The 22,294-nt window shown below is 42.8% G+C and overlaps 1 protein-coding gene and 1 long non-coding RNA gene across 3 annotated transcripts in view; one reads left to right on the forward strand and one right to left on the reverse strand.

Moving 5' to 3' along the window:
• Positions 1-22,294, forward strand: part of SMAD9 (SMAD family member 9) — a 35,137-nt gene extending 12,843 nt beyond the window's left edge. The window contains exons 2-7 of one of the 2 annotated variants that reach the window (XM_021541906.4): positions 1,513-2,143; positions 7,609-7,866; positions 10,570-10,707; positions 12,484-12,705; positions 16,826-17,082; positions 21,428-22,294. In XM_021541906.4, the coding sequence (XP_021397581.1) occupies positions 1,732-2,143; positions 7,609-7,866; positions 10,570-10,707; positions 12,484-12,705; positions 16,826-17,082; positions 21,428-21,571 (1,431 nt within the window). In that variant the 5' untranslated portion in view covers positions 1,513-1,731 and the 3' untranslated portion in view covers positions 21,572-22,294. The remainder of the gene's footprint in view (positions 1-1,512; positions 2,144-7,608; positions 7,867-10,569; positions 10,708-12,483; positions 12,706-16,825; positions 17,083-21,427) is intronic. The other variant, XM_021541909.4, reaches the window with a different exon arrangement.
• Positions 4,395-10,618, reverse strand: LOC110476729 (uncharacterized). The gene is made up of 3 exons (XR_002466471.4): positions 10,480-10,618; positions 9,543-9,655; positions 4,395-4,527 (listed from the first exon to the last, which is right to left on the reverse strand). It is a non-coding gene; the product is annotated as an uncharacterized LOC110476729 (long non-coding RNA).

The raw sequence follows: 22,294 nt of genomic DNA on the forward strand, positions 1-22,294 counted from the left end.
GGGAATTTGAGCCCCCTCCCCCACCGTTGCTGCTGTTGTGGAAGAAGGGAAAAAGCTTGTTATGTTTCCACATATCTGCATTTCTCAGGGCGATGGGCATCTCCCAAAGGGAAATGCAGTGGGGCATAGGGGTGGGCCTGAGAACAAAACAGAAAAACAGCTCTAGGCAGTCCTTGGTCCTCAGTAAACATCACAGCCTGTCCAAGACACTGTGCTGCCCTGGGCCATGTGTGCTCACATTGCAGCATGCTCCAGAGCTGCATGGCGTCAAGGTATCTGAGTATGCCAAGGAACCAGTCTTTGGGATTGGCCTCCTGTCTCACTGAGTTGTACCTGCAGCTGCACACAGTGTCCCCAAGTGCCCTTTGAACAAGATCTGTACATTTAAGGAAATAGCACAAAAATATGGTTTGTGAAGCTCTGCCACTCCCTGTGGGGGGCAACAGTTGTCCCCTCAGTGGCTGCATCTAAGTGGTGCTGAGGGCTTTGAGCAAACCTTTATTGGCGGGGCAGAAAGGTCCACAGGGGTGGACTAGGTTTGTTATGGAGCTGCTCTTCTAGAGGCATCTATTTGGAAGCTGCTCCCATCTCTTGTTTTAAGTGCCCTCTGTGTAGTTCAGACCTTTGGACTTGCTGTGCACAGGGGGTCCGTGAAATATATTTAAAGCAGTAAATAGCTTGACATACAAGGACATTTTTTCCTCAGAGTTCCAGTCAGTGGAAATATGTAATTTTCAGCTAAAATTAGACTGGCTGCAGCTATATGAAGAAAAAAAAAAAAAAAAGCCCTCAAGAATTAAACTCTTGTCAGATATAGCAGCTCCTAGCAAAAATAACTCAGGATCCATCCAGCACAAACTGTGTCCAAAAGTCTGTGATTTGGAAAGTTGTGAACTGTTGAAGAGGGAGAGAGGGAGAAACCGACTTTATAGGCAGAAAAGGTTTTTCTCTTCCATGTAAGAAAATATAAATAAGTTTAGAGAATACTAGTAAATCTTTCAAAAGCCTTAAATGAAATCTAGGAGTAGTTTAAATTAATTCTGCAGTTAATGTTTTACAGTTCTTGACAGTACAGTGAGATTGGATGGCAGAGAGGGAGTTGAAATCAGAACAGTATTCTACTCATTGCTTCCATAAAATTTGATATTACAGATTTATTTTCATAGAAGATGATTGGGCTGAACCTACAGCTACCAGCATATAAAAAAGAGGGTAAATTTTCTTTTGTACTAAAAATAATCTTAGTCCTGCAATCATTTGCCTGGCTGCATTAAACTCTAAACACAAGTTAAAGTGACTGGATACTTTACAATATCCATGGTCCAACTCTAAAATGAGTGGAGTGGATAGTGCGGAGGAGAGGCTTGGGCCCAAAATAAACACTAAAAACCAAACAGAAAACCACTGAAAATTAACTACACATTTTGAGTGATTTCTCTTTCAAAACATTTTATTGAAGGAACAATGGAAATAGTGTGTGAAGCCTAACCATGTATTGTGTTGCTGTTCCAGGCTTCATCAGGAGTTTCTTGATGTTTGGAAAGTTGTGAGACCCACCCTGTTGGACTACTTGTAACCAGTGCCTAAGACTACAAAAACGTACGTGTGAAAGAGCCTCTCTTCCTTCTTCCACTGTGTCCATCACAATACTGTGGAAACTCCGTGCAGGCCTTGCAAGGCAGGAGAACAGCTTGTGCTTCCATTAACGCTCGTGCATAATCTCTGCTTCTTATGCACTCCAGCACCCCTATCAGTTCCTTGTTCTCCTTCACCAGCCCTGCAGTGAAAAGGCTGCTGGGCTGGAAACAAGGAGATGAAGAAGAAAAGTGGGCAGAAAAAGCTGTTGATTCCTTGGTGAAGAAGTTGAAGAAGAAAAAAGGAGCCATGGAAGAACTGGAGAGGGCTCTGAGCTGCCCAGGTCAGCCCAGTAAATGTGTCACGATCCCACGTTCCTTGGATGGGCGGCTGCAGGTGTCTCACCGCAAGGGGCTTCCCCACGTCATATATTGCAGAGTGTGGCGCTGGCCTGACTTACAATCTCACCATGAGCTGAAACCACTGGAATGTTGTGAGTTCCCTTTTGGCTCAAAACAAAAAGAAGTGTGCATCAATCCCTACCATTACCGGCGGGTGGAAACACCAGGTAATTATGTCATCTGCAAATGATTTGCATCTCTGTGTTAGCTCTTGGTCCGGCAGGTCTAATCTTGGTGCATCCTACAGCAGTGCTCTGAAATGTGAAAAGGCAGGCTCCATCTGATGGAAGGATCTTGGGTCTTACCCTGCCTGCTGCTATCATAGCTCCGGCAGCCAGGACTAGAGAGGAAGTAAGGAGCCCCTCTCCCATTGGGATCTGCATCCCATCGGACCGTGAGGGCACCCGGATCTTGTCCAAGGTGCTGAAAGCAGCTTCCTCTCCATGAGCATGGGTGCTGAATCCTCCCATCTGAACTGGTGGCATGAAGTCTGGGCACCAGCCTGGCCTCACCACCATAGTGAGATTTATGTCTCATTGAAAACCAGGAAACACTAGCTCTCTCCTTAAAGATAAGAATTGCAGTAAAATGGCATATTTTGCAGTCAATATGAAACCAGGTTAGTTGATTTTTCCTAAAATACCTGGTGGCCTGCCTTAGGTGTGTTTGGTTTACCTTAATGGAGAGTTTATGTCAAATAAATCCACCAGGTTCCCATAAAAATTTGAAATTTTCTACTGATAATCCTCTTTGGATTGCACTAAAAATTTACGACCTCATTGAAAGGTCTTTATGTCAATGAAACAGCTGTTAAAAAAATTTAGTGTTCAGTGCTGACTTCTATAGGGATCTTAGAAAGCAGGGCTGGCAAAAGTCTTGAGCAATCATCCTGTTTTCCTCTGTCCAGACTCCCAAACCAAAACAAATTACCAGGTACGTTCCTGACAGATATTTTCCTAATGAGCTCTAAAAATCCCATGTGATAAAGGCTGTACAATCTCCCCAGGCAAGTGAAGCTATTGCTTTGCTATCCTTACAGTTCAAAATGGTTTCTAATGTCTAACCTAGCTCTCCCTTACTGCCAAAAATCATGGTAATTTAATTTACTAATGGATACAGTTGGTAAGTGTATACTTTTTATTCTGAGATTACTCCTTGTCTGGCATGAACTTTACTCTGAGGTGACATTAGGATCAGATAAGTGAACTGTGGGATGTTTCTTTTCACAGATGAAATAAGGGAAAGACATTTGTTAACATTTGTTAACGAGGGGCTGCTTCCTTTTCTGATAATCCTTCTAGTGCAGCAGAGCTGTCACTGTGAAGTTGTATCTGATCCGCTGTAAACGTTGTCAAAACTTTTATATTTTACAGCTACACTGAGTGGTGCTTATTGTCAACAGTTTTCAGTGGAATGAGCTGATCTCATGCACTGCTAAAGTAAACTCTTCAATAATTTAAGAAAAGATGCTCATAAAATATCCCATTTTTTTGTTTATTGCACTTCTTTATTTGCCGGCTGCAGTCTTTAGTGTCTTCTCATTTCTTCTGGTGTTACTTCGGTGCAATTAATGGAGTCTCCTCAGTGCAGAGGCTGACAGCACTGAACGGTGCTGATTTCAACCCTGGTTTTCTCATCTGTTCAGTGCCAGCTAACAAACACTGCTAATGGAATTGTCCAGCAGCTGTTAAATGGCTGTCAAAGCTTCTTGTTCTGATCCTGAAACTCAGAGGCTTTCAGCTGTGAAGATGTCTCTATTTTTTGCGCAGCACACTGGCAGTATCTCTGCTAGTAAAATAGAAGAGGGGACAAGGTGCAGGTCTGGGTACTGATGCATTGGTAACATGATCCCAGAAACAGCTTTCACCCACGTGGACTTGCGTGAACTAGCAGCTCTCAGAGTGCAGGGGTTAGCCCACAGGAGGGACTTTGGGCACTTTGGACTTGGCCACGTTGTTTTGGAGGTGAAAGTGATTGCAGCTGTGAGGATACAAGCTGTGCTGTGCCAGTTCTCCACAGGACCCAGGAATTGTTCTCAGGCTGTTGTATTCACTCCTACAACTCTGCTTACAGGGGCAACTCAGAAGCTGAAGCTCACAGCTATAGGATATATTTGTATTGTATAGCAAAGAGTGCAACCCACTCAGGTGCTCTGGGGCAGCAGCAGGAGAGAGAACTTGCACTAATGCAAGTGGTGAGATGCAGCTCCAGTTAGAAAGCAGTGCTGCTGTGGACAGGAGAATTTTTGACTTAGACAAACTGATTGCTTTCATGAAGCCTGAGTGGGACTAAGATATGATAGCCTCCCAGGTGGAAGACCGCCTGATGGCTTCACTGTTGGCCATGTGCTTGGGAGTAGTCCTGGGCACAGGGAAGAGATGTATCTTACTGGAGAGCGGTCTCCAAAAGTAGTAAACTATGCAGAGATGGATTAATGTGTGAGAAATCGCAGTGTGGATGTTGTACCTGAAATTAAAATGAGGCAGGTAGGTTTGCTTGCTAGCATCTGAAGTCACAGGCACAGCCAGGTTCCCAGCAAGAACTGTTGAAGCTAAAGGGAATGGGAGAAAGGTATGAAAAGCAGTGACAGGACTTAGGACATGACCATATTTGTCTTCAGTTGAACAAAGATCATCAACACTTCAGCATGCATAGAAGGAAGGATCCACCTCTGGCTTTTGGTGGACAGTAGCACATAGAAGAAAAGGACCCCAATGAGTGGAGAATATGTGGGTAGTTCATGAGGATAGACAGGTCCCAACACACCCAGTTACTCAGTTTTACGCCTCTGGTTACATTTGCTTCAGAGCGGTTGAGCCCTGGAGAGTGACATGTTACCAAAATAACAAGGAGAACGAGGCCCTGGGGGTACTCTAAGCCACAAACAAGAGCTCTCTGAACGCCTCCCCACCACAGAGACTTTAGCCCTCTAGGCAGTCACAGAACAGTCAGTGGAAAGAGTGAGTGAGGTGGCAAACATGCTATTCAGCAGAGCAGAAATTAAGAGTGCCATGGTCAGAGCTGGGAAGGAGTTCAAGGCTTGAAAATTCTTCCTGCTGACTCACTCAAGGCAAATCAAAGGCTTTCCCTGGCAAGTGCTGTTCACACATCCAGATTCTCAGCTTTCATTTAGAGGAGGAGTTGAGTTCTCACAGGGCTGAAGGAAGCAGCTCCCTCAGCTGTGGTACCCACAGTGAGGTGTCAGCCTCTCAACACTGCACAGTGTTGCTGCACACAGCTGCCCCTTGCTCAGCACCTCTGCTGAGTGCAAAGGGATCCCCAGCTCCTCATTTTTGAAGGTTGCCAGTCAGAGCTGGCTGATCAGCAGCTGACCTGACAAGCATCATACCAGCTTCATGGAGCTGCTGAGGAAAACTCCAGAAGCAGCAACAGCTCACAGCCTGGAGCTCTTCACAGGAGCACAGGATAGGAGGAATACAGCTCATCAAAACCATATCTGCAGTGATGGTACTGGTCTTGTCCCAGTATATAGCAGTTAAAGAGTTTATTCCTCTCCACTGCCTGTGAAGAGATTCACAGGGGACTGGGCAGTGCATGCCAGATGTGAATACTTGTATTGCTTGTATGAGTCCTACCTGGATGTTTAAAGCTCAAAGAACAGTAAAGAAGCAGAAATACCTTTCTCTACCAAACGACTTAAGAAAGTGGCAGCAGACTCTTCATGCCACAAATAGGGGCATATGAGAGGCTGAAGGAAAGAAAGTAGTCTCTAGAGCACCAGTCCTTGTCCTGGCCAGAGGCTAATTAGCAATGCATTGGGCCAGAGAACCATGCATTTGTGGTGTTTTAACAGGTATCCCAGTGCCTGTGTTTCCAGGCAGGTGAGAAGATAACTTCTGCAGTGAACTCCCTGCCATCAGTCCAATCTTTTGCATAGTGCTAGGGCTCAGTTCTTCAGGTCATGGGTGACTAGCAAATTCCTAGGGGTATATTCCAGTGGGTGGAAGACAAGTTGTTTAACCCTGCCTCTACTGCATGGTGCTACATTGAGCAAGAAGCTGTAAACCCTTTGTTAGTACTGTAAATGTCCCAGCTCTCTGAGCAACTGATGTGCATTCCAAGCAGAGTTCCTGCAGCCTCTTCTCATGCATATGTTTTGCATTATCTATACATTATTTGCTTTATTCAATAGCAATTATTCCACTCTTTCATTATGCTGGATAAATGAGAGTTTGCTGTAATTAAAAGTTGTTAGCTAACCTACCTAAAAATAATTTGCCTTACCTAGACAGATTTTTAGCCCAAGCAATATGTTAAAACATGTTCAAACTGTATGTTCCCATCAACATTTAAAAACAAGAGCATGCATTGCTATTTGTTTACATAAACTAGTAAGGATAGACTGGAAGGTGATGTGCTGCTGGGTTTTAGGCCAGAGGAACTCTGGATACTAGGTTAGTCAATACAAGCCTGCTGAATTGTCCCTGATGCTGGGACAATTCATTCTTCTCCAATAACTCAAATTGCCTCCTTCTTTGGTGGCTTTTACGTCTGCATGATACCAACTGGGAATTCATTCCCCCTACCTGTGTTAGAAGCCTTAATGAAGATAATTAGGCACTATGTGAGCTAGTAACCAACAGAGAAATCCTGGGGTACAGGAATCACCCATGTAGGGACTGCTCTCACCACCAAGGACTATGGAAGACACAGTTAAAGCCTCAGGTTGAACTCTTATATTAAAAATTAGTCAGCAAGCCTCTTTGTGTTCCAGCCCAGGGTTAACATCTTCATAGGTATCTCACTAGTCAGGATTTTCGAAGTGTTTTAAATCTTAATTCTATTCTTGTTTTTCATATGTCCAAAGTAATTTGGATCAGCTTTGGGTTTCTCATAGGGGCTATGCTGTTATCAGCACTGACAGTGTGGGATGAAAATTAAGAGAGTTTGCGGATAGGCAATATCTTCTACTAGCATAATTTTTAAGTGGGTTATTTTGGATTTCAGTTTTCTGGCCTGCATTTTTCATGTCTTAAGTAACAACCACTGACATATGCCTTCTTCTGCTTGATCTTTTCTAACTATATTGCAAGACCTAAATTGATATTGCTGCAGTGTTTGAATTGCCATTTACATTTCCTTTCAAAGATCCAACTGTCTGTCTGGCAGCATTTTCAAGTACTCGACAACATTTTAGGTCTGCTGTCTGGCTTCATATCGGTACTTCCTTTTGCTCATCTGTAACGCGCTGGTAATAAAATATGCAGTGTATTGTAGAGCACTATTAATTGTTATTAAACTTGGCTGTGAATTTGGCACATCCTGGTGATAATATTTAGAAAACTTCTGATGTGTTCAGTTTTTGAAGAAGGGAGAAATAGGTAACTTTGAAAGGGAGAGATGTGCTGTACTTGTGAATTTTATGGTACCTTTCTCAAGTCAAGATTCCTCATTTTGCATGTGGAACTGCTGTAACTGGCTGCAGATCTAGACAACAGTGTCCAGGAATTCAGCTTTTGATTCTTGGGTTTGGACAAGTTTGTTACTCTTCAATGACTTGTATATAGAGACCAATATTTGAGCAGCATGGAATATGCCTCTTTTTAACTTACAACAAGATATACTTTCAAGAGCACAGTTTAACCATTTTTTCTGTTGTTTTTGTTTTCAGTGCTACCTCCTGTACTCGTTCCAAGACACAGCGAGTTTAACCCTCACCTCAGCCTCCTTGCCAAGTTTCGAAACACTTCTCTGCACAGTGAGCCACTGATGCCCCACAATGCCACTTATCCAGATTCTTTCCAGCATCCTCCGTGCACCCCTTTCCCATCATCCCCCAGCCACATGTTCTCCCAGTCACCTAACAGCATCAGCTACCCCAACTCACCAGAAAGCTCTTCTGGACCGGGAAGTCCCTATCAGCTCATGGGTAAGAATGAGCTTTGGGACACTCTGAGGCATTTGAGGTTGGGTGACAATTCTGTGCTCCCCCCAGACTGTAGCTGCAGATTGAACTGTTGGATAGAATGGACTTGGAATGTGATTTCTTGTGACTGTCTCCTGTATATTGTCTCTCAGTCCTTCTGACAGATGCTCAAGAGATTGAGAACTATAGTAATCCTGCTCCTAGAAGTGCCTGGGTGAGATGTCATGATTACTCTGGGGAAAAATCTGAGGAGAGAAGCAGGTGTGGCAGAAAAGAGCACTTGCAAGACCTAAGTTAGGGACCTAGAATGGTCAGGGTATAAACTTTTAGAAACTCCATCAAGGAGACAGGATAAAATGGGGAAACTGGTGTCCAGAAAGTTTTTTAAGTTTATGGCAATCCTACTGACTGTATAAATTTCAGAAAGTTAAGGTGTTTAACAATCTGGCCCAACACCTGGAGAAGTCACCAGGCAAGTTCCTGTGACTTTGGAACATGTTCCACAGTTCTGAGATTAGCAGGTTTATGTCGCTCAGATTGTTTGTGTTGTGAACTCCTGACTTAGTACAGCTCTAATTACCTGAAAATTTAATTGTGCATTTGCTGTTAATGCAACACAGCTAAGAGCTAGTTTTCATATCAAAATATGGTAACTTTAACTTTCAAATAGTTTCAGTTATGGCAGCTTTTTCACAAAGATAAATTCAGGTCAGAATCTTGTAATTTAAGATTTTAGTGTCTCAGCTATGAAGCATTTAAATTCAGGTCCTTAATGATATGCCTATTTCATTTTAAGTGCAAGATGTTTATTTTACAAGGTGTCTGTAGCATTTGAACTTCCTTTTAAGCTGAACACTTTCAACACAGTGTGATGCTTTTCCTTCCCTCTTCATTCATTGAATGTTCCTTCATTCATTTCTTCTCTAGATCTGCATTTCTGAGTAAATCATATTTAGCAACACTGAAACATTTCATCAAGTAGCAAGACTTGTTTGTCTTCTCCAGTATTTTTCTTTCACCTGTGTGTAACTAGGCTGGATTCAGTGGAGCTGGTCTTGACAGGTAAATCAGGCCCATTCCAGCTGTGTAATGACTCTGACTCGTGCATTTAACTGAACCTGGAACCTCGCAAAGCTACTTAATAATGGAAGTGGCTCAACCTGAGCTTCAGTATATCACAGCACACAGCATACTGATAAGCATAATTTGCCTGTGTAACAATCAGGGATGAAAGGCTAAAGCAAACTGGAGTTACATCAAGAACCTATAGAGGGATTGCTGTGACCACATATAGATGTAGCAGGTTCTGCATCTCATGGAATTGTCTATACTCTCCCTGTAACCAGTGGAGGAAAACAGACACTCCTAGAATAAGATTCATTGCATCTTCTTGTATGTGTCCAATACACTGTGTCTGCAGGTTCCTATTTTTCTTTAGTGGATATAAGGAGATCTAAATGGGACTAGCTTAGCAGTAGACATCAAAAATATCCATATGACCATGTGATTTGGGGATTATATTCCTTTCTATATCCTATTTTCTCTCCCACTATTTCTTGATTTTGTTTTACTGTTTTTTGTTGGAAGGTTATGTCATTTAAGTGCTAGAAATATCATATAGTGTATGAAATTCCTAGGCATTGAACAGTGCTTTACTAGAATAGAATAGCATGGCTTACTTGTAAGATGCAGTGGTTGTCTCTTGATACAGTTGACAGTTATCCACTCTGGGTCAAGTTGCTCCATTTTGATGGCCAGCCAACAGACTCCAAACACAAGAAGGAATTTCAGTCTGGAACCAAGTTAAACCATTCTTAAAGAGGCCCTTGGTCCTGCAAGCTTGTATATGACTATAATTTTCATATAAGCCCACTGAATTTTTGTTCAAATGAGGCAAAACTATACACTTTTAGTGCTTCTGCACTGAACGTTTTCATTTTATAATATGAAAATTAATTCCTTTTTAATTTAACTTTCTAAGGCCTCCAGCCTTTCTGGATAATCCCCACTGTAGAGTAACCTTCTGTTTTCTAGCTCATGGTGTTGTAAATGAAACAAATCAGGAGCTGAGCAATTGTGACTTGATACTTTTCTTCCCAATGTTTTCATGACATCTATTACTCTTTGATGGGAGACTGAACAAACCAAGAGAGGGACAGACTTCTCTTCTAGAACAGAGGAAAAAAGAGCAAATCCAGAGGGAGTTTTGTCAAGTCTGATTTCTATAGCTTTCTATAGGCTTTTTTTATAGATTATGAAGAAAGAGAGCTTCCTCCCAGAGGATCAAACACAGTTAGGTTTTGCTCTTAAATCATCCTCCTCAAGTTTTAAATTAAAGACAGAATTCTGGAAATAACATATGAAACTGCATTACTTTCTTAGGGTAACAACTGGTGTTAATAGAGACCTTGATTTTACATGGGTCTAAGCCTGAGACACTGTTGTGACCATCCCTCTCTCTTTCAAGCACTGCATGTCCAACATGACAGCTTTTCCTTCCCATCTTTGCTGAACATGCAATGGTCTTAATCTGGAGACTGAAGGGAGGTCAGATTCAGTTTTGTGCTTTTTCCAGTCTTCTCAAGCCAAACAGTACTGAAGTAGTAAAATACTCACCAGGAAAGAAACAGGAGGAATATACCAATATGCTGACTTAGGTGTCTTCCTTCCTTTCTTTCTCCTTTCGTTTTTCCTTTCTTTCTGTAGTGGAAACTCCACCTCCACCCTACCATGCAAGAGAACCTCCGGGAATCCACAATGGACGGTCAATGGATGCAATAGCTGAAAGTCAGCTCGTGCTGTCTTTGCCCAGTGGAGGTAAATCTGCCGATGGAGAAGCTGAAAGTAAATAAACATTTGTACTATTCTTTAAATAAAAACTGTTCAGAAAAAAAATTGTTTAAAAAAATTGTTATTTGCACAAGAAGGGTTAATGATTGTAATAATAAGTTTCAGGCACTTTTGCAGTAAGGCTATGTGCTAGACCCATCCATTAGCTAGCAGCATAGGTTGATGTAATATTTCCATGAATTATGTACAGAGTTACAGAATTTAGACCTTACTTGCATCCATGGACTATTACAGTTAAAAAGCTGTTAATTCAAGCAAACACTGTTATCTACATTGTAAAGATAAACATATCAAATCAGGGATGGTGGGGCAATATAACACACAAAAACAGTATCAATATCGAACTCTTTATCACCTTCAGCTATAGGTTTCAAGCACTTAAAAGCCTGATGGTAGGGACCTTTTTACTGCCATCTTTGTATTAATGTTATGGTACTGAAAAGAAAAGGACATGTTCTAGTGGAGTACAAGGATATTTTGACAGAAGACCAAAGTCTTTGTCATCTTATAAGAATTCTTTAGTGGGAGAGGCATTAATGGTCAAAGAAGGGGTCCTGCTTGCACCCCTCAAAGCAACTTGATGACCTCTCCAGCACGGCCTCTGCTACCTTTGGACTAGTAGTGGCTAATATTGATGTCCCTACCATTCAGAGCCCATTGCTGCAGAGTTGGAAGGGGAAATGGAGTTCCTCTGCTGGCTTTTGCATTGGCTTCGTCCTACTGCAATGAAAAATCACCATTGTTCTTTTAGTCCATCATATTGTGTTCCTAAAGAAATGTCATTTCTAGAATGAGAACTGAACACTGCGCACACGTGCACATTAAAAAAAATATTGCCAGCCTTCTGAAGCAGGGAGGAGTGTGTATGTAGCATGGAACTGGAGCAGAAGGAATGTGAGGGGGTAGTGCTAATTACGGTTGGGGACACAGAAGGGCCGGGTAATAACAAGTTATCAGACACCAATACTTATAAATAAATTGTCAAGCTAGTTTAATCTCTTTATCACAGCCTACCATCCCTGATCACTATCCTAGTGAGTATTAGTTGAAGTTCACTAGAGGTTATGCACAGAGGTGCTCTGGGGGCAGGTGGGCTCACATGCCTGTGGTGAGTAGGCAGGATAAAGTTTCCTACTAATTCCTGTAGAACAAATGAGGCTCAGAGATTCTGTTACATTTTGGAGTCTTTCTCTGTCTCTGACTTAGAAAACCTGGGCAGAGATAGATCCAAAAGTAATGACCTTGCTGACATTTCTGCTTACAGTCCCACATGGAAGCGGAAAGCCTGAAAGCATGCAAAAAATTGGAGTGATTTATTACTTCTGAACTGCAGAGTTTGGTATTAGGCTAAAGGCCTAATACCAAAAACTTGGCTCAGTTTTGACTTGCTTTGAGCCCATCTGTCATCCCTATCTCCTGCTGGTGTGCAGAGCAGATATATCCCTTACTATTTTCAGTGTATAGTTCAGGCCCCAGTTCAGCGAGGAATGTCAGGGTGGTTGATTTAATGCTCTGGAGTTTCCACCTTTAAGAAGAAGTGGAGGTCCTTGAGGCTTAGAGTTAAGCTGATGCACCAACCTTTTACATGTTTGGGACTTTAGTTATAAAATCAAGAAGCAATGGAAGCTGCTGTTGGGATTAAGTATAAAAGTGACTGTTTAGATGAAGAGGTGGGGGACTGGGAGTGGGAGGGAATGAAAGAAAGTAGAGAAAGATTGTTTTTAAAATATTACTGAAACCTGAGCAGCTGCTTAACTTTATTTCCTACAGACTTTCGGCCTGTTTGTTATGAGGAACCCCAACACTGGTGCTCAGTTGCCTACTATGAACTCAACAACCGGGTAGGGGAGACTTTCCAGGCCTCCTCTCGAAGTATCCTTATAGATGGATTTACAGACCCTTCAAATAACAAAAACAGGTTCTGCCTGGGTCTGCTCTCAAATGTAAACCGTAATTCTACTATAGAAAACACCAGGAGACACATAGGAAAAGGTAAGAGGAAATCCCCTCTCCTCAGGAAAAATATTCAGAGCTCAGAAGATCCATGCATTGCATTAACTAACCTTGCTGAGTCATCAGATGTGCTTGCCTTAAAATCAAAGCTCTGACATTACTTCTGAAATAGAAGAAAAGCAGAGGATTCTTTTCTGACTGGATAACAATCAGCAGAGTAACTCCTTACAAAGGCTATTTACTTGGCCAGCAAAGAGAAAAATGTTGTTTATAGTTGTGTGTTCTAATTTAACATTATGTATTTTCATTTTATTTATTAGAGCTTCTGGCAACTGGGAATATTGCCATTGAAATGCCACTAAAAGGATAATTGCTGGTGCCTCAGGGCTGCTTCTCCTCCCACCAAATAACAAAGGGAGATGGATGAAACACTTAGTCGTTGAGTTACTTAGCTGAAGAACTCTGGTAGAATTGTGTTTGTAGCTTCCCTTCCCCCACCAGTCTGATTCCCTGCTTTGTCAGCTTTTCACTGGTAAAACGAAGATTTGTGTTCTCCCACCAGTGGCTGCTGGTGCAGCTCTGTGCTCCAGCTCAGGTGTACATACACCCTCAGCATGCAGTGTGACATACTGCTGGTGCCAAGCACCAGGAAACCACACCTGGACACGCATGGCCACACACACTCCATCCCAGCTCCCCAGGGCTGTACATGTAGGGTTTGATATTCTCCCAGAACCTACTGTTGTTTGTGGTGGTGAGTCAGAAGCTTTGTGCCAGCCACTTCTCCATGCAGATGAAGCTTTGCCTGTTCTGGTATATCCAGTCTAGACTCATTATCTTGCCAACCCAGCCTCTCACCCTTAGCTGCCTGGGAATGCATTTCCCACTGGGCTAATTAACTCTAATTGTTCTACTCCTATTATCTTGTCAACCTCACCTCATTTCCCAGACCTAGAGCAATATTTTAATTGGCTCTTGATAGTCTAGTGTTGAGTGACTGAATATGAGGAAGCTCTGAGACAAATGTGATACATTTTTTGCAAACAGCAGTGAACCTGAGGGCTGGAGCAGGCAATGTTGTGCTAAGCTCTTGCACTTTTCCCTGGAATGAAAAACACTTACGTTGCAGACGCTACAAGTGTGTGCCACAATGGTTCATTGAGCGGAGCGCAAATGTGTTGTACATCTAGTTCTAACTTACTTAGAAAATAAAGCAAAGCTTTGCATCCTAAAGCTGTCAGAAGGATTGCAGATCAAAGCTGAGCCTGGCCCTTAAGGAAGAATGACAAAAGATCCCAGCTGTCATTTGGCAATGTTACAGTCTGTGACTTTCTGCCCCAAAAGACAGAGACAGAACAGAAATAAAGTTAGGTAAATGCTAATGGGCATCATCCATTTAAATGTGGAGATCTGTCTTAATGGATTTAAAGTCCTTTAAAGTCCTACAGTAGGAATGTACCCAAGGGAACCTGGGAGCAGGTTGCCCAGAGAGGAGCTTAGTATATCAGAGACCCTTAATTTTACTGTTCTTCCTTGTTTATGCAAATCCTAAAAAACCATATACAAGTGGAATACAAGTGGCACCAGTACAGGCCTGCAGAAGAGCACAGAGCAGCTCCAGAAGTGTATAGTTCAAAGGCATGGTGGACAGATGAAAGCTGCTGAAATGGATACAATTGTCACATGTTAATTCGGGAGAAAAAAGAGTGAGTAAACAAGATTAGCTCAGTAGGATAAGGATATGTGATTGAATTGTCATCTAGAGTATCAGCGTGAAACCATTTCCTGGAAATACCACATCAAAGCTAAAAACAATCCAGAACACAATGCAACATCTATGAGCAATTGGACCTGTTTCAGCAGTCAGACTTCAAGGACAAAAAGGGAACTTTTGATCAGTGTCAAAAAGATTGGATGCTTGGAGTCTGCTGAATTTTCAGCTTCTGCAGAGGCAATGAAATACCACTAAAACATATGGATCTTTGATTTGGTCTTCTACAAATACGTATTTAGCTGCTTGGTTTAGGGTGTTATCCTCTGGTGAATGAATATTAGAATAATACAATACACACTGATTAGTGTTGTATTTATTGCTCTTAAAGTGTTCATGAGAAAAAACCAATTTGTAATCTCTGCTTTCAGAAATGACATTGATATTTTTGTTATTGTAGCACAATGTTTGGGCAATGCCTTTGAAAGCATTTATTTTTCAGAAAATGAAACTTATTATACTTTGAAAACCTTTAAAAGTTTCCACCTTAGCATCCCCTGTGGTGACCCTAAGTCAGTAGCTACACCTGAAGATTTGAAATGTGGTGCACATTTATGTCCTTAGTCTTCTCTCCCTATCCTCTGTTGTCACTTCATCTGATTCTTTCAGAAAGCTATATGGACTCCATCAAGATCCTTTCTGTCCTTCCCTTTTATCCATTTCCATGGGAAGGAAGGTTAAGTGGCAATAGTCATGGTGTGCAGCACCCCACAGTGCCTGGTTCATCTGGAGCTGATGCTTTCCTGTCACTGCTGTTCCCAGTGTAGTACCAGGGTGTGCTCTGAGCCACAACCCTGACACTCACAGCTCATTTCAGATCTTGTGGGTGCTCAGAAGTCAAGTGATGGCTTGAAGACAGACTTTAAGGTTCCCATCTGAGTCACCTTGGAAGACTATGGGAGAGTGTGTTTTTTCCCAGATTCTTTTCTTACTCAACCTGCTTTTTCCCATGCCATTCCCACTTCTGTTTAGAGGCTGGTTTTCTCCTAAGGATGTGCTGCTGCCCCTTGTTATGCCTGCAGAATGATGAACAGACTGGGAATACGTAACCAGTCTTTGTTTGTATGTACGACACAAGGAATAAAACTAATTACAGCTGCATTATTACAGCAGTTACCAGTAGCTTTGCAGGCAGTCTACTGAGGCTCTGTGAACATTTGTGTGTGTTTGAAGGGCATACCTAATATTAGAGAGGAGGATTTTATTTAGTGGTGGCTTTTACAAGAGCAAAGAACTGAGTTGTTTCACCTCTTTTGGCCATGGGAAGGGTTCATTTCCCCTAACCTAGCCATGGGAAGGGTGACTGGGCATTTTCACAAGATGACTTGTCCCCCTTCAGGTTGTGGCTTCATGCTCACTTGTCAAGAAGTCAGAATCCCCATTGCCACATTTGTACTGATGAAGAGCTCACAAAATCTCACTGAAAATAAATTTTGGGTTGTTTGTTTTTAAGTTTATTAGCTGGTCCAGTTCCTCAGCCTGGACAGCAGCCCGATCCTCAGCTGTTGTTGCCAGCATGAAAGCAGGTGTGTCAGCAGGGGAATGGAATGGGTGAGCCTTTTCAGCACCTGCACAGACTTCCATGGCTTTAAGCTGGCTCTGAGCCTGCACTCTGTAGCAGATGGAGTGAATCACAGTGCCTCCCTCTGTCTACCAGCTAGAGAAGGCATCTACACAGTTATTATCTTACAGATGATCCCCAAATTCAAGGTTGCTGAATTAGGCTAAGATAAATTCTCCCACCAGTTCAGGTATGTTTTCATGCAAGCAGATATCCTTTGTGGAGCCAAATCTCTGAAGGGATAGAAGTGCTTCCACCTTAATTTCCCCAAGTCACAGTCAAAATTTGGGTTGGTATTGGCAAGTCACTTGGGCACTGAAGGTCAGAAGAAAATCAGTAATTTTCTTGCTAAAAGTCACTTGGGACAGGATCTGATGAGTAAGTCACATCATGTAAATGCAAATACATGGTTCTCATGTGGCAGATAAAGCAAAATACAGAAAAGTATTTTAAGTACACACCATGCTGTGTTTTACATGTATGACAGTAGGATCCTGTAGTAAAACAACAGTGTGCAGTGAAATGGGTCTTGGCCAGTGTGCATTTGCTTAACAGCAAAACTACATTTATCTGTGTAACGCAAAAGTGATTTTTCAGGTCTTGGATAGTTTTGATTGATGTTTAGGATATTGTTGACATGTGTTTGATGTTTATGCATGTGTATTTTGTCATAAAGTACTATGCTGTTAGGTAAAACAACCTGTACTGAGAAACAAAGATCCTGGAAGGATCCTTGTCTTGTATGCCCAAACCAGTAAAATAATTACTGGCATAAAATGTGTTGTGAACAATGGAGAAATAATACGTTTTTTTTTTTTTTTTCCGAGGTGTTCATCTTTACTACGTTGGTGGGGAGGTTTATGCCGAATGTGTCAGTGACAGCAGTATTTTTGTGCAAAGCCGCAACTGTAACTACCAGCATGGTTTCCACCCAGCCACGGTCTGCAAGATCCCCAGTGGCTGCAGCCTCAAGATCTTCAACAACCAGCTCTTTGCCCAGCTTCTCGCCCAGTCAGTCAATCATGGTTTCGAAGTGGTGTATGAGCTGACCAAGATGTGTACGATTCGAATGAGCTTTGTTAAAGTAAGGATTCTTTGCTTTCTCTTGCATCCTTTGGTGCAAAACTAGATCCCATCAAATCTGTTCCAAGGGAGGATGTAGATACCCAACTTTTGAATTGCAATTCATACTGCTTGTTTTCCAGTATTGCCTTAAACTTATAGGTGCTCAAAATCAATGGCTTTTGTGGTCAACCTGAAAATCTCTTAGATTACAACATTTAGGTGCTCCACAGACTCTCTGAGAATACATAGTGGTGTTACCCCACTGATTGTTAAAAAAGCTCAACTCAAAAGGGCTTAATAGCATATAAATGCTATAGCACACATCTTAGGCAGTTGTGATCTGTCCTATTGTTACTGGTTTGCAATAGAGCTTGATAGGGCTATTGATCTAAAAATAATGTCCTAATTTACAGTCTCACTAGTACCATAGACTGATATATATTGTCTCAATCAAGAAACCCTGAGTCCTTTGTCATCCCTCACTGAGCTTGTTTGCCATCTGCCCGGTCCCTGACAAATATTGTCTTACTTTCTGATGGCACTCACTCTGGCCAGCCACACAACCAGAAGGGCTTCTTACAAGCAGAAGAGAAAACCCAAAAGAACACTTGACCTTCCCTCTGTTATTTGGAAGAGACAGGAGGCTACCAAATCCATTACTGTTCTGATGTCCTTCATATTTGAATTTCACAGTCTGACTGCTCTGTGGGAAATCTATCAGTCTTTGTGGGAATTTCTCAAATCTTCTGAATGGCCTTCTCACCAGAACAAGATCTCTCAACTCCTTTTAGCACTTAAGATTTATTTACATGCCTGTTGTAGTTTCTAACCCCCAAAGAATGGCAAATGTTTCAAGATAGTTTCCAGATGATGCTAGACCAACTTGCTATAGTGCTGCTGGGGAGAGCTGGCAGCAATGTTCAGCCTGCAAACTAGAGCAGTTGTGCCATTAAAAGCTCGTGATCCTGCTAGGTACCAAAAAATGGCTTGAGTATGTTCCTTTGTTATGCAGATTTGTTTTTATACAAATGACTGAATTGAGATTATTGAATTCTCATCTAAGATACCAAAAAGTGCTTGAGGCTTGAGTCCAGTTTCTTTGAGTTCTACACAGCTGATGAGTTGAGTCCTACATATCTTTCTGGTCTAACTTTTTCTAGCCATCCTTGGGGAGCCATCCTAAGACTTCAAGAGCATTAAGAATGCCCTGTAATCTCTCTCAAGAGTCCAAGCCAAAATCTCCATGCCCATGACCATGCTGTTGCTTTGTTCTTAGGAGTGAACTGATACCTTATTCACATACAAGCTTTAGGGCAAAAAAAAAGAAAGCAAGAAACCAAACAAACAGCATTTTCTTTAATGGAAGACATGAATGGGCATGTTGTTTGTAAAGGCAGTGTAGCCAGTTATGCAATATTTTCATTATCTCAGCGATTGAGGGGCAGGCTCTTTGATGTGTTATCTGCCTCCATGCCCAGCATGGCAGCAGAAATGGTGGTGTTGATGCACTATATAATGCTGATGCCATATTATCACCTTGCTCTGTTGAAATAATAGCAGCTATTATTGTGCCTCAGGCACCAGAAGACCAGTGCAAGGAGTTATTTTGAACTCTTTCCCATGATGTCTGGAAAATTGCTATGCAAATCTCATCTAGGCTCTTTCTTCCTGGCTTGCAAATATGCTTTCCTGTATTCAATCTTCCTAAAATATTTTCCTCCCAAGGAGTGAGCCGTCCTGCATTCAGTCTGGGGTCAGGAGTGACCCTGGGTGTTGGAGGTGCAGTGCCCAGAGGGACCTGTTGTCTGTCAGAGCCATAGGCTAAGAGAGACTTCATGTGCAGGGCAATGCTGTGACTTCTCTGCTGACTCATGTCTAGATACTGCTGGTCACCTACAGCCCAAAGGGCTGGAGACCCTGCCTCTGACCCCACCAATGCTTGAGCTACTAGCTGCGAGGCAGGGATAGGTAAGGGACCAAGACATGAGAAACTTGGCTATGTCATCTTTTGGATGCAGGGCATGGGACAGTGGGAAGTGAAGGTCTTGTCCCCTCTGATGCCCTTTGTGTGCCCACAGAGCAGCTGAGAAGAGCTCAAATGTGGGTGTATCATCAATGACAGCAGCTTCCATCCACCTTTCCACAGCTGAGGCAGCCGAAGCACAAAGGAGAGTTTCTCCAAACTGAGGTCTGAACCCAGCTCAATCCCTCCCACATCTCCCTGGGTCTTGGGGCTAAGGGGAACACCCAGCAGACTTGAAAGCTCAGCACTCTGGGACATGGAGCCTAGGCTGGAGAGAGCTGTTGCCCACTGGAGGTGGGAAGTGTTGTCAGGAGCAGCAGGACCCATGGGGGTACCGGTATCGCTTTCCCACCATCTGTGGAAAACACCAGTGCAGCTTTGAAAGTTGTATTTGCTTCATTCCCTCGGTAAGAGAACTCCAGCTCTGGGCTCTTCTTAGTCCTGGGGTGAAGGAGGCTGCCTGCAACCCACGAGTGATATACAGGGAGCATCAGGGTCCTTGCCCTCCTGGAATTTCCCCTGGGAGTGCTCCAGCCTGAGACAGCATCGCTGGGAGTGTTTGGGAATTGCCAGCAGAGGGAGATGGCCAGCCGCCTGCCAGGCTCCCCCAAATCTGTCACATTGTGCTTGAATCCTGTAACTGATGTTCCTCTGGATTATCTGTCCTGCCTGTCAGCAAGGTGTGCCAGCTCCTCTGATATTTGCTCTCCTGGCTGTGTATCTTCACTGCAGCTGAGTACTTGTGACTTCACCATCTCAGAAGTCTGACTGTGCTGGCATTTTATGCAAACATTTACAGAATGTCAATCTGAGGTTCTGTGAATGCAGGCTCTTTCTAGTCTGATAAATGCTCTGCAGTTCAGAAAAATGCTGTCTGTTTGGGCTTTGGTGGGTCCATATCTTACTCTTCTGCTTTCTTTCCCCTTTTCTTCATTAATTAGCATGGATTTTATCCAGACCATTTATGCTGATGTCTCATTTTAGTGTTAATCCTAGTTTTCCAGCTATCATCTAAAGAAGTGGCTGTGCTGGCAGCCACAGTTATCTGAGCTGCTCAGCACTCTCAAGTTTTGTTGACTTTGGCAGCCATCAGTTTTAATACACTTCCATGTCCTTTTTTCATGACAAGAATACCAACCTGCCTGCCGGTCATAATGACAAGTATGATTCAGTGTTTGATCAGCATCACAAATGAAGATCCTCATTCTGTAGTGTGACCATGTTTTGCACATTGCCCTGTGGAAATCTGAGTTCAGTTCTGTCAGTGAGACATCTGGTGAGCTGCAAGACTCTGGGCTGTGACTCACATGCCTTGTGTTGCTGTGACGTCAGGCTGCCTGCTTAGCACTGCTTAGACACTGTGCCTGCTTGAATCATAGAATAGACTGAGTTGGAAGGGATTCATCAGGATCATCAAGTCCAGCTCCTGGCCCTGCACAGCACTATCCCAAAGAATCACACCCATGAGCATTATCTGAACGCTTCTTGAACTCTGTCAGGCTGGGTGCTGTGACCACTTCCCTGGGATGCCTGTTCCAGTGCCCAACCACCCCCTGGGAGAAAACTAACTTAAGCCTGCTCCATGAAGCCTTTTCTAACTTTAGCCTGCTCCTTGAAGCATGGGTACTTCAGGTTTTCTCTTCTCCCTGCCAGCACCCCATCCCCACCTTCTCTCAGATGCTTCATATCCGTTATCTTCCCCAAGAGGGCTGGAGAAATTAATGCAGGACTTCCCACAGCAGACAGCTGGGAACTCTTGTTCACAAAGAGGACATTCAAGGATAGAAAACCTGTGGAAAATTTTATACATAGGCTAAGTATGGTACATAGGAACTCCTGGAAGTTTCCAGAGGTTTAGACAAATACTTAGAAATTCTAAGGTCTTAGAGTGACAGGATGAATCTCTACCAGTACATGAAGCAGTGCCCAGGACCATTCCTAATTCCTATTAATGAAAGAGGCTGGCCTGCTTTTTGTCGGTGCCAGACAGCAGTCTGCCAGACTTTCCTGGGCATGTCCCTGGGGTGCTAACAGGGACCATTCCCCATGGGCTGTTTGCAGCTTGGAAACAGGCCTTTCCATGCCAGTTGTTCTCTGCACCTGGAAGTGTGACTGAGATTTTTAATTTAATAGCATTGAGTCCCTGGTAATTATGATGACAATGACCTTAAAAGAGAGAAAAGTTTCTAGAAAAAATTATCCCTAGGATAAAGCATGAAATCTTGGGAACTTGGGTGGTGGACTATCTAGTTGTGTTAGACTATCAGCACTGGAGTTATGATTTAATGTTTTGGGTTTGTTTTTTTTTTTTTAAACACCTCACTTTTTGGTCTTTTTATAGGGCTGGGGAGCAGAGTATCATCGCCAAGATGTTACAAGCACACCCTGCTGGATTGAGATCCACCTGCATGGACCATTGCAATGGCTGGATAAGGTGCTGACACAGATGGGCTCACCTCACAACCCCATTTCCTCAGTCTCTTAAGAGTCATCTCTAGAATTCCCTTAGAATGGATGCTATTGCAGGCAGTGGCTTATAGAATTCCCATGAACAGAAGCTTCTCTATGTAGATGTATGTAGATGTAAATATATCTATACATAGTCTACTCTCTTTTTTAATTTTTTTTTTTCATTTTGTGGTTTCTAGTTACTCTGATGCCAGTACAATAAGTTTAGAAATTCAGGTATAGCATATCTGTTCTCTACTACAAAATAAGCCAAAATCCTGCAAAGTGTCAAACATTTCCTGTGAGCATCTTCATTCCCCAGCCAAGCCAGTAAATGGTGCAAATTCCCAACACTTAACGTGGGTTCAGAAACCTGGCTGTAGCTGTTCCTAGCAGGTGAAATTTACCCTTCTGCAAGCCACCAAAGTCAGATCTCTGTGCCGTTTTTATTCATCTTACATCCTGATTTCTAGTCCAGAAGAGGGCCTGAGGTGGTGCACAGGACTTATGCATACAGATGACTTTTATCTAGTGAACTGAAGGACTAAACTGCCATTCCAGTCTGTCTCCCTACTGCAAAACACAATGAGACAACAAATCCGAAGAGCTGATGCACACTGTTTCTCCTGGGATTTGGCAAGAGGAGGGAGCATGTTCATCATAGGAACCTTATCTCAGAGCATTCTGGACAATCTGAGTAATCTGATACTGCTAACATAGTACGGTACGGTACTGCTGCACTGAAAAGCAACACGCTCCT

The sequence above is a fragment of the Lonchura striata genome, chromosome 1 (assembly GCF_050655825.1).
Source record: "Lonchura striata isolate lonStrDom1 chromosome 1, ASM5065582v1, whole genome shotgun sequence".
Taxonomy (NCBI): Eukaryota; Metazoa; Chordata; class Aves; order Passeriformes; family Estrildidae; genus Lonchura; species Lonchura striata.